Source organism: Dysidea avara, chromosome 7 (genome assembly GCF_963678975.1).
Source record: "Dysidea avara chromosome 7, odDysAvar1.4, whole genome shotgun sequence".
Lineage (NCBI taxonomy): Eukaryota > Metazoa > Porifera > Demospongiae > Dictyoceratida > Dysideidae > Dysidea > Dysidea avara.
In genome coordinates, this window is record NC_089278.1 from 569,246 (window position 1) to 582,306 (window position 13,061).

At 38.1% G+C, this 13,061-nt stretch overlaps 1 protein-coding gene across 2 annotated transcripts in view; it reads right to left on the reverse strand.

The window, feature by feature from the left end:
- Positions 1-2,191: 2,191 nt before the first annotated feature.
- Positions 2,192-13,061, reverse strand: part of LOC136261570 (uncharacterized) — a 36,473-nt gene continuing 25,603 nt past the window's right edge. Inside the window, exons 15-20 of one of the 2 annotated variants that reach the window (XM_066055595.1) lie at positions 6,706-6,810; positions 6,426-6,584; positions 6,287-6,379; positions 3,981-4,195; positions 3,724-3,929; positions 2,192-2,654 (exon numbers count right to left, since the gene is read on the reverse strand). In XM_066055595.1, the coding sequence (XP_065911667.1) occupies positions 2,266-2,654; positions 3,724-3,929; positions 3,981-4,195; positions 6,287-6,379; positions 6,426-6,584; positions 6,706-6,810 (1,167 nt within the window). In that variant the 3' untranslated portion in view covers positions 2,192-2,265. Of the gene's footprint in view, positions 2,655-3,723; positions 4,196-6,286; positions 6,380-6,425; positions 6,585-6,705; positions 6,811-13,061 lie in introns of both variants that reach the window. The other variant, XM_066055594.1, reaches the window with a different exon arrangement.

A 13,061-nucleotide genomic window follows, 5' to 3' on the forward strand; every position in this document is an offset into this window, starting at 1 on the left:
CTGCCTGCCTGCCTGCCTGCCTGCCTGCCTGCCTGCCTGCCTGCCTGCCTGCCTGCCTGCCTGCCTGCCTGCCTGCCTGCCTGCCTGCCTGCCTGCCTGCCTGCCTGCCTGCCTGCCTGCCTGCCTGCCTGCCTGCCTGCCTGCCTGCCTGCCTGCCTGCCTGCCTGCCTGCCTGCCTGCCTGCCTGCCTGCCTGCCTGCCTGCCTGCCTGCCTGCACTGATGCATTTAGTAAAGCGTAGCGGAAAACTGGCTACAGCTACAGCCTTGCTTCTTTGGCGGAGAACGCTTCAAATTTTGTGGCGAAAAAACCTTTCACAATATTAAATACCTACGATGTGTGCACTACTGTCTTCTTTATCGTGGCCATCTCTCATGGGTACGGCTTCCATCAAAGCACACACACCACAGCGCCCCAACATATTGGAATAAACGTGTAGCATAATTGTAGCGAGCACGTGATTTTAATGTTGGGATATGCTGCTGCCTGTTCAACATTGCCGGTTGAGAAACTACATGCGTAGTGTTTGCTTTGGCTCGAAGGTGGTTTCTTTTCCGAGTTTAAAAACCGGGTGTATATAGTGCCTCTCTACAGACTCTATGGGTAGCTTTCCCAGAGCACTTTTCAGGCGTACTACAACTGAAAAACACCATGGTAGGCCTCATAGGCTCGCGTATCTCGTCGTCTAGAAAGTGGGCGTGACCCTTACTTACGCCATAACGCGAACTAAAAGTAAGAGCAGCCCTGAGGCTTTGTTGAGAGAATTAGTGGAAAATAATACTGTAGACACACTATAAAACAGTTGAAAAGATACTTCTGTGGGTAATGTGTTGTTTAAAACGGTTTGTTAAAAATACGCATCCTTAGGAATGTTTAGCTGCATATTTCGGGAATTGCAGGTTATTCATGAATTACTAAATACAGTTAACTATTCAATAAAGTTTACAAAAAAATACACAAACAAGTGTAAGAAAAAATTAGGAATTTTCCATATGAGTAGGGACTGCAGCAATAAGCACTGAAACAAGCCGCTGAGATACTGGTTAAAGTAGGGATTAAAATGCAATCATTCAGTTGTGTTTTGTCTCTTCAGTGCTTTTTATTGCTGCAGTCCCTACCCATATGGAAAATTCCTAACACTTTATATTATGGACATTTTAAGACCCGCAGAATTTCAGACCACTTTTGTTGTGATACAGAGGTTTTCCTCTTTCAGAAGTAAAAAATGTAACCAGGCTTGTTGGGACCAAAATTTTTATCCTTATTTTGGAGGTTTTTTTCTATTGTGTCCTTAATTCAGGGAGTTTGCTTAGACAGGTACCACTTGGTAAAGGTAGTTGTACTATCTTAACAATACTGTAGCAGTAATTTCAGCAAATTTTCTACTTATTATAGCACCATCATGTAGGCTATGTACCATATCCACCGAGTCCTAATAGAGATCAGGCTTTAATGGCTTCATCATAGTTTTAAGCACAAAATACGGTTGACTTCAAGAAAAGGATTGTGGACTATTATGTATCAACCCAGCTATAGACTTGTACACTTCTTTTGTGTTCATCTCTTATGTACTCTCTAATGGAGGTCTGTACTAGTGCTGAAACAATTATTCAGTTATTTGACTATTCGGTTGGTATGACACTATTCGATTCATTAACACACTATTCAAATAATCATTAGCACTTTGTACACTGTATGTAATCATTAGCACTTTGTACACTGTGTTCAGAAGGAAAGTCAACCTTGAAACTTAAGATGTGTGCCTATGCTATAAAAATTCTATTTTACAGAAGAGCTTATTCTATTGTAGAAATAACGCTTAGGCTTTAGCTACCTTGCTCCCTAACTAAAGGTTTCAGTACTTATTCAATAAAAGTATAAGCTTAAAGAATAGTCGAATATTCGGTCATTTTGTTCACAAATATTCAAATAGTAAAATTGCTATTCATTTCAGCTCTAGTCTGTACAGTATTCATAATAAATAAACAAACATGCTGACCTGTCTGACTCTTTTTTCAGCAATCTCCTTCTTGTATTTGTTTACACTAGTTAACTTATTACATTATAACAAAAAATATACACCCCACCCCACCTCCCCCCACACTCTGCTTCACGTATATACTACTGCCATTGTGCACACCCCTCTCATGTCAAGGATCTGCTCCTGTGCTTAAACTACACCACATTACATGTTAATATTTGTATCATTATGACTGAAATACTACTGCCTGCTATGACATGATAGACACAGAAATTTACACAACAGTTAGTCAAATATTTCTACTATCATTGGCTTGAAGTCTTCTAAACTAATTTGACTAGTTGTCTTCACTGTAGGATAATCAATTGCATCCCATTGCACACTGTCTCTTTGCTTTGCATATTTAAACTTTTTTACTGCTCTATCATGTTTAGAGGTAGACTTGGTTTGTTTCTTACCCTTAACCTCACACAAATCATCGTCTTCATTGTCCAGTGAAACATATTTTACCATACTCTTTGAATTAGCTTTTGCTTTTTTCTTCTGACGCACTCTCTCAAATTTACGTTGCAATTTCAACTTCATTGTTGAACATGCTTTCTTTAGCTTTCTGTTTCCAATAATTTTATTGTCCTTGTTCATACAGTCACTACTTGTACACTGCTCCACTGCACCTATTGACATAACAGCAGTGATGAACATGTGAAGTGCAGGTGTATATATATAGTCTACAACCATTGTAAAAAGTTATCTCTGTGACTGTAGCTTAAGGTTAGGCTAGTCCTGTTAGGCTAGTCTATATAACTACTGTATAATATATGAGAATGGCATTTATTACATTTAAACAGCAAGCATTGCAAACAGCAAGCATTGCAAACAGCAAGCGTGGCTAAGACTACCAACTATTTCCTAATAGTAGCCATCCAATAGCAGTAGTGTAACTTTCAATAATGTCATTGATGTTGCCTTAATAGTGGTATAGCTGGTTAAACTTTTCACTCTAATATCAAATCAGATATACATGGATACAGCTGGATTGTGGTTACACTTAAGTGCTCTGTACAGTTCGTACAAGGCTTCCTAAGACATAGTCTGTTTTGCATTAAAAGAAATATTATGGTCACTTAATTAGTCTGTGACATGTTGACGCATTTTAGTACGTGTAAATTAGGTATCCCATAGCAACAAGCGCACGCATCTTGCTATTCTACACCCTCTCACTTAAATTAGAACTACTCCGTCATTTTTAATCCAATAGACATGAAATTTTCACACAAGCTACTTTAGTAATTTTGCCAAAGAAGAGCGTTTGCCATTTTGAAATAGCAAGTTCAGATGATGAATAACGTGGAAGTATAGAAAAGGATTTCTGGGAGTGTCAACCTGAAAGATAAATATGTGATGATTGAGAAGCTAAAAGACAAAAATAAAAACGCACAATGGTTTGTGCTGTTTAGCATAGTATATCATAAAAGTATCAAGGCTCTTGTGTGTAAACTGTAGGACTAGTTCTAGTATAAAGGGAAAAACTGTAACTCATGTTCTAAAGCAAATTTAGCAGATAGGTTTGGAGTAAACTGTGTACTAGTGTTAGCTTATATCCAGTACAAAAGTATAGAACATTTGCTAAAACCATTTGTAAGTTATAGAACAAAGTAAATTTCATGGGAAGCCACATAAGCGAACTGTACAGAGCACCCTTAACTAAAGCAATTTGCAGTTATACAATACAAGCCACCTTACCAGGTGATGGATTAGATAGTAGTTCCTGAAGTGAAGAATTAGGATCCATCAAAGTGTCCTCATTACCATGAGTATCAGTAAGATCAATACTGTTGATATCATAACTGGTGTCCATTTCATTGTCTGGTCCATGGAGATCCTCTTGGTCAAAATGAGAAGACACTTTGATGCTACTGAGGTCTTGTTCTACACCAACTGCTTTGCTCCTATGACAAGTTTCTAGATCTTCAACAACAACAACAGATATTTCATTGTACTGTTTAGAGTTTTCATCAAGCAGTAGTTTCTCTGTAACTGCTTGTCCTGAAGGAATGGCATCTTCCTCTTCCTCATTAACACTTCCTGTAGAACCAGAATTTTCTTCAGTTTTTCTTGTGATCACATCAGTCTCGTTTGTGGAAACTTCTTCTGTATGTTCTACAGTCTCTTCTGCAGATGCAGTGACCACTTCTTCACCACTTTGTTGTTTGTGCTATAATATGAAGCAATGACTAACAATGGTGGATATTGAGGCCTTCCCAACATCTAACCCATGGCTGATGTTAAAACTCTCCCTTAAACCACAGCTGTTTTAAAAACACAAATATTGAAAACGCATTATCTAGTAAACTGCATGTATGTCTCTTATTAAGCAAACTCCTGTAGTGCAAGGATTGTTAAAGCTTTCTAAAAACTACCAAAATCATTTTACTCACTGTAAAAGTTTGGTTTAAATGGTTTCATCTTTCAGCACATTAACTCAACCCAGAACTTCACTTGACACTATAAAAGAACCGTCTCTCGTCTTTTTTGTTCACATAACAACGAATGAATCCACACAAAAACAGCCAAGCTGTGAAAAAATAGTGGGCCTTGAAAAGCCTGGGTGGAAAAAGTTGTGAAATCAAAGGTGGCGGTAAGAAATGGTTGCAATGACATTAATGTTAATAAATTTTATTTCACCCGGGCTTTTTAAGGCCACACCATTTTTTCACAACTCAATTGTTTTAGTGTGGATTTCACTTGTTTTTGTACTTTATAAGGCCCCAAAACCAGCCTATGGCTGACTGAGGTTTGTTCTCACATTTCTTCTTTTCTATATAGATGATTATTGATGACAGACTTATTGTACTGCATGATTTACTTCAATATTTAATATTATTGTAATACTCTAATAGAGTGCACACTTTTGAGGACATTTTCTGTGCACCCTTTTTACCCTACAGTGACTGCTCTATTAGAGTATACCGCAATTTTACACTTGTTTAAGATTTTGCTTTATAACTTGGTAGTTGTAACTCTATTGCTATTCAAACTATCAAAAGGTATTGCTACGATGATCAGCCTATCTACACACTGGTTTACCCTATAGCCATGACAGAAGTTAGATGTTTTTTTACATGAATAAATGCTCATAACTCCTTGGATATTCCTCAGATTCACAGCAAACTTGGTACGTGAATCCACCTTTATACTCTCTTCATTTGTGCCAAAGATTGAGGCAATCGAGTTACATGTTTGTGTATTATAGCAATTTTTGCAAAGCGTGAAAATAAATCGAAGCATCCTATCAAAATTTTCTTGATGCCATTTTGTTCATCATGAGCTGGCGATTGATTAAATTTCTATACACATTCAGATAGTTTGTAACATAGTAACTAATAAATTATACATTTCTAAGAGATTGGGTGAATACTTGGCAAAATATGCCTGATTGAAAACTGAAATGTAAAATTTTTAAAAAAAACATCCATTATGTGTTGTTTTTGGTTTGTTTAGTTTTCTGGATTATGCAGGTTTAAGGGTTGAAGTGTCCTTAAACAATTAACTTGCTTGTCTGTAAACCTGTCAACTAATCTATAACACTATATATTATGGTTTACACTTTCTCACAAAAGAATCCTGACTAGAGTCACCAGTACTTTCATGGTGCCTTGACAGATATAACCAAGCCCAAAATCCATTCAATAGGTTGCTAAGCACCAGTATTTATTTATTATTATTATTATTAGCACATGACCTCATTAAAAAAGAAAATAGTTTCCATGTAGTTTGGCTAGATAAGGAAAGACTTGAAATTAGTACAGAGTATGTGCTGGGACTTGTTGTTGAGCTGCAGCAGGTAAGGTAGCATATGACTGTTAGCAATGTTAACATAACATCCTAACCATTGGGCCATTGTTGGGCAGACCATGGTCATGTGCATGTCGTATTAGCTAACTATACACTATGTTGTTGTGGAGTACACTCTCTACTGCAATTCACAAAAAAAAAACACCAGTACTTCCCTCTAAATAATACCATCAAATTGTGGGATCAGCGGCAAAAGTGGACAAGTGCCATTTGAAAAATAAGGTAACCATGTAGTGGGCATTAAATAGCATTTTGGACCATAATTGAGTTGTTGTAATTTTTCAAATAAATTTGAGACTGCCTTGATCTTTTAAATTCTGTTGTTTACTTAGTATCAACATTATTCACATGCCTTAAACGATCCATTTCATTTTTAAGAGATGAAAAAATCTAAAATGGCACATGTCCCCTTATTCCGCTGACCCCTTCAATTATGTCAAAGTGTATTTACCTCAATTGGAGGCTTGACAAAATATGGCAGGTTCCCTCTCAACCAATCATTCAGTACCATCTTAGCTACAGTATCAGTGTCAGGATCACCACCCTATATACATGAAACAATCAAATTATGGACAAACAGTTTAACTAACCTTCAGTAGTTTCCCATATTTCTGTGCCATCTTACTGAGAAAATCAATCGGGCCACTCCAGTCAGAAATTCCATACACATTAGCAATGTATTCTGACTTGACTTTATCCAACACAGCTGGAATGTAGTCAGCCGGATCCTTGACATTTTCTACTCTAACCTGATCAAATACATAGAGCAGACAAATATTTGTGCATTTGGAGATTACATTTTAGAGAAAGCAGCCAAAACGCAATGTACTATACCACTATACACTACACACACACTACACACACACTTACCACTCCTTTTAGTACAGTATCCACATCAGAATTTCCAGATGGGTACACTACCCCAGGACAGTCAATGAGGTAGATCCTCTTGGTCAGTGTAATGTACTGCCATACCTACAGTAACATGACATGACACTCTAGCATGACATTACATGACAACATCTACTGTAAACACTGGAGAAGTACAATACATACTTGAAGCAGTTAAACACTTTGCTATAGGCACACACAAGTGGTCAAGAGTATATAATAGTGTTTAGGAAGAGTATCCAACACTAGTGAGCCTGTAAAGTATTATGGCTTCACACGCTGTAGTTTGTTTTGTAAAAGTCCCTAGATTTTGATAACTCTATTTGATGCATATCTTCTAGCACTGACCAGGTTTGTGTATTCTTGTGAACAAAACAATGATGTCACACTGTTACATCATCCACACATTTCCAAAAAATCAACTTTCTGCTTAATGAATTTCTAAAGGCATTTAATCACTTCCGACCTCCTCTGGAATGCAATGGAGAATTCCATAAATTAACCAAATACAAACATGGCAAATCAGAGACTAACAATAGAGCAATAAAACGACTCAAGATCTAATTAGCCTGGAACCAATTAGCCTGGAACCAATTAGCCTGGAACCCATAGCAAATGTGTTCAGATAGCTGAAACAGTCTGCCAACGAAGGGAGTAGCAAAACAGATCCTAATCTACCGCCTACTTCATCTACGAAAGGCAAAACCAATAAGAAAATGAAGAAAGAGGACAGAGGAAGTATATCTTACTTGCTAAAGCAGTTAAATTTGTGTCTATTTACGTAAGTTGTAAGTCAAATACTAATAAAAATTTTAACTTATGTACCATGTTGTTAGTAGCACTGACTGATAAAGTCACAAGTCAGCTGAATGCAATATGGTGAAAGAAGCTGGTGGATTTGTTATAAGTGCAAATGAAGTAGAGTGGTACCACCACAATATTGTATGGAAGAAAACTGGAAAATTTGGCAAATCACCAACAATTCGCCAAAGTTTTTTTTCGTCAATTGTCATAGTGATTATTCTATCCCATGTACCTGTTGAAAGTGAAGGTATAGCTAGCTAGTGTCTGCAGAATGTCCATCTGGAAGTATTTCAAGCACGTTGATAATGGATCTCGCTTGTCTTCACCAACCCAGAGTGTTTTGCCTGATCCTGAGGGGCCATTAAGCACGTCAGTGCCAACAGGAGCAATTGCTCATGCTAACAAAGTGACAGAAATGTTGTCTGATAGAAAACAATTGAATAGGGGCCCTTATCTAACATTAACAAAGGACCAAAAGCTTGTTATTTCTCAGAGAGCAGCAGAACATGGAACCGTGGATGGGCAGATTCACTTCAAATTTGGAATGGGAGGTGCCCTACCCCGAGGGAGTTTCCTCAGCAAAAATGGTTAATTTCCATCCTGCCATTATCAAGCTACAAATGCATGAAAATGGTGTTTTCTTGGTTCCTGTAAAATACACACTTATCTGTCGCATGCCTGCACTAGGCCGCACGACACACTATCGTGTGTCTTGATTCTTTCGTACAAAATGCTATACATATCAACTTAGCTACTGTAATTCGTGCCACTTGCACGTTTTTGGGGGTGCCGCCAGGGGACTTGAATTCGCCAAAGTTTTTTTTTGCCAACACGGCAACAACGTCTATTCGCCAAAGTTTTCTTCCATATGGTATGTTCATTCACTTCTACCTGGACACTGGAACGAAAAAAAGGTTGACTTTTCAGATTAAATGGAATAATGTACATAGTACAATGCTGCTGGAAGAGAAAGACAAGACTTGGACCCAAGTTAAGCACCAGCCTTGAAGTTCTACATATGAAATGGTGTAAGTTGTTGGGTTTCCTGTTCCAGTCTGTAACCTTGTTATGAGTACACTATCATCCTCAAGTTACAATACACTAGTCACTGCACACATAAACACCAATAGTAATACCAATGGATGGGATGATGGACATGGATGTCAAGTTGGAGGTGAGTCCTGCACCAAGGTGTGGACAAATGACCAGAGTTTTGAAGGAGGAACAGTGGGATAGGCCATCTCTTTGGACCTGACAGTTGCAATGGAAAGTGGTGATACAACAGTTGAAAGTGATGCATTTGACAAGGTGGTCACCCTTGATAGTCAGTCAAAGTTGGCATCTCCTAATCACTTAACTGATGACATTTCTGATGACATAGAAGAGGCAATTAGCATCATGTTGACAGGTGATGAATTAGCACCTGGAGAATCTCAATGAATGTCACACTGTTGAGTGACATGGAGGTCAGTGATTATACTGCCAATCTCACCAGCAAAGCACCTCTTGAAAGGTATGCAGCTATACAGAGAAAGCCAAAAGAAAATGATTTTGTGTTAGCAATATCTATGTTATTATTATTAGCGCTTTACAGTGACCAGCACTGAAGGACTGACAGCAACATGTGCTGCAGCCTTAGGATCACCTAACCTACAAGGACTTAGACCTAATGACTTGACTTAGTGACTGATAAGGTTATGATGATAATACAGTGCCCAATGGCAGAGATGTTCACAATTGACAATTTTGGGCAATCACTCCACAAAACAAAACAATTGCCAAAGCAAAATTCTTTGATCATAAATTTATTTCATTATGCAAAAGTGTGACAAACAAAAACATTCACTTTAGAATTGTTTAGATATGTAGCAGCTGAGACAGATATACCAGAAGTGGCAGGAGTGGTTCAGTGAGTGCTATGCTAATTACTGTTACACAGTTAGTAACAGTACAGTCCGACAGTGACTATTATCAGAACTGTGATTATCTACAAGTGTTGTTAGTCATATCATGAAGATGTTGATATTGAAGGACGACAGCCAAATGAGACCAATGAAGACACTGATGAAGTGCTTCCACCAGCAAAGAAATCAGTACAAGTATCTTGTTCAATGGGTGGGATATGATGATCACACTTGGGAGATACCTGATAACATCCCTGGCTACAACAAGGGATCTAAATTATGCTCCACATTCTTTATGACCATCAAGAAAGTTAATTAACCACAAAAAAATGATTACTTCAAAACACTACAGAATGTGTAACCATAGACATGTTTTATTATTCTATTTGTATTATATATCACTACTATCACATATTTGTAGCTAGCTGCTATATTTACTGTAACATAATTTGCTAGCTGCTGTTAACACGCAACTAGTTGCTACAATTGGTCAATATATAGCTAATACAATGACTATAGGATAGCTGTATCTACAACCAGAAGATATGCACAAAGAACAGTGTACATTTACAGACCTCATATTCAATGTCAAATGCATCCGAAACATCAGTAATTTTGATGTGTGGTATCTTAAAGGAGCTTTTGGGATGTCAGTAGCTCTATAGCCTCTTGATGGATGGTTAACTGAAAACACTTCTCCAGATACACATGTACTAAACAAAAAAATTATTATAATAGTATTAGCTACGTCTGTGGTCATCTCCTGTTCACCCCAACATTGCTACTGCTGAAATATCCTGGTTGCCTCAGCTATTGCTGGTCTGGTAAGTGAACAAGTATTCAACAAATTTAACAAAGACAGCTATCTTATGAACTGAATTTTTCTGATCTTTTACAAATTTACTCTAGATAAAACTGCTGTTTCACTCCAGAGTAAAACATTACAGTTGTCTCAAAATTCAGAAAAATCTATAAAAATTGCCATTTGGGTACTATTAGGGCTAGGGGGTTAGGACGAATCAAAATCAGTGCAAATTCAGTCAGTAGCTGCCAAAGCAGCAAATCACGTAGTTGCTACTACTGTTAGCTACCAAACTAGCACGCAACCAAAATTGCAAGTTCAAGCATGTCAGTTACTCAGTTACTAAATAAGTTACAGGTGATACTATGGTGTTGAAAGAGAGACTCACAAATCACAGGTCAAGACTCGAAAAACATCCAAGTCAAAGGTCAAGGTGAAATTTAACCTGGTCAAGATTTTACCACAGTCGCAGATCTACCTACAGTAAATGCCTAAGTGTCATCCCCTTGTATATACATATAAACACATATTATAGACACACTACAAACTGAATAATGTTTGTAACCTCTCTACATTCTTCAGCACTTCACAATTTAAGGAGTCCACCTTGTTGTGACTATTAAAAAAAGTGCTTCTCTAACAACAGACTACATATATTTCAATGTCTCTGAAACACTATCAGCATCATCTGGAAACGGAGTCTTGGTGAGTATACTAATAAAGCTCTTCTCCTGCTATAAGCATTAATATGTACACACTCTTTGTAAATCATGAAGTTGGCCACCTGATCTTCAATGTATCTGCTACTAGCCTCAGGCATCTGCTACTAGCCTCAGAAAGGCTCTAGTGTACAACTTGGGCCATGAAGGTAAGTAACTGTAGAATCTTGAAACTCTTCGAGGCCTCATAAGCAGCTGGTAAACACAGCTCCAATGATGACATCATACTCCATTTATTATTATTATTACTAGGACCGCGTCACATACAACCAAGTACATACACCAACGTGACAGCCCCCGGTGAGGCTATTAGGTGGTGAATGCATTATCCCCAAATCAACTCAATATGTCACAGTAGTGACAGATATAACACAATAGTGGCATCGTAACTAAAGGCCACCAGTACCTAAGTGCCAGTACATCATTGGTGTGGTATAAATGGCATAGTGATGTGTAAAAAAGTATATGTATACAAAACATACAGGAGAGAACTATACATTATTGCAGTATTGTATGCAGCAATACATTATAGGCAACATCACCATGCAGATAAAAATTATTAGCCAATATACAGCAATGCATATCAACATCAACTAGAGCTAAGTAAGGTTCATCACGGCAGTGATGTAGCAATGGCACAGTGATGGGTGACACACTATAGTTATGCATACATTATTATTATTATTATACACAACTTTCAGGAGATAGCTACACAATGCTGTAGGCGTATGCAAGCCAGATGAACCAGATAAAGGAAGACAGCCAAGCCACTAGAGCCTAGTAGCTACGCCAGGTGAGGCAAAAAATATTAAGCACGTATTGAATTGCCTGACACCAACACAAAGAAAGTTCGCCATGCCAGCTGCACAAGACAATTGTTTACTTGTATTTTATATGTAACTGTAAGCTTATTGTAAAGAGCGTGGCATATGTCAGTTTAATGTTTTCTTGTATTGTTTATTTACGTGAATGAATCCACTGGCAGCTGGCATGGAGACTTGAGATGTTACAAACATAAAAACTTACTTGTAATCCTCTTGTTTACACAAGTGGCTTCTGGCTCTCCTGCACGGGCATCACTAATCTTCTTCGCGCAATATGTAAGTAATTAAGCAAGGGTGTGGTACTGGGCGTTATATAGAATTACACGTATGGTCAAGTCATCAGCACAAACAGGAGCGACGATTATACGTTTGTGCCTTCATTCACAGGCGAATCTATCCCCGGTTAGTTCATGTCTCTAGGCCTCGTAGTTTTCTCAAACATTAATTATTATTTATTTATTTATTTATTTATTTATGACGTAATTTTAACCGCGTTTCGTATTATTCTTAGTACTTGGTTGTATAATTATTACTAGGACCACGTCACATACAACCAAGTACATACACCAACGTGACAGCCCCCTGGTGAGGCTATTAGGTGGTGAAGGCACGATCCCCAAATCAACTCAATATGTCGCAGTAGTGACAGATACAACACAATAGTGGCATCGTAACTAAAGGCCACCAGTAGCTAAGTGCCAGTACATCATTGGTGTGGTAATGGCACAGTGATGTGTACAAAGTATATGTATACACAACTTACAGGAGATGCACAATACTGTAGGAGTATACAAGCCAGGTGAACCAGATAAAGGAAGACAGCCAAGCCAGCCAGAGCCTAGTTAGCTAGGTAAAGGAAAAATGTACAATAATACAAGAAAACATTTAAACATACCACGCTCTTTACAATACATTAGTACAAACAGACAACCAAACCAACCAGAGCCTAGCAAGCCAGAAAAATATAGTAAAATACAAGATATATGTACATTACAATACAAACAAACATATCTGTCCTTGTGCAGCTGGCATGTCAAACCTATTCAGGTGTCCTGCAGCCATAGATACACGGAGCGCATCCACTGGCAGCTGGCATGGTGACTTGAGACTTAGACTTAGTGTGCCAGCTGGCAACACTTTCAAACACAATTGAACAGCAATTTGCTCATCTAAATACAAGGGGGTATCATTCCAATAAGCACTGTACTACGATCTGTGACCACGGTCAAAGCCGGTCGAGATCGATTTTTGATTTTGACCGTCGACTTTTATCGAAATTTTA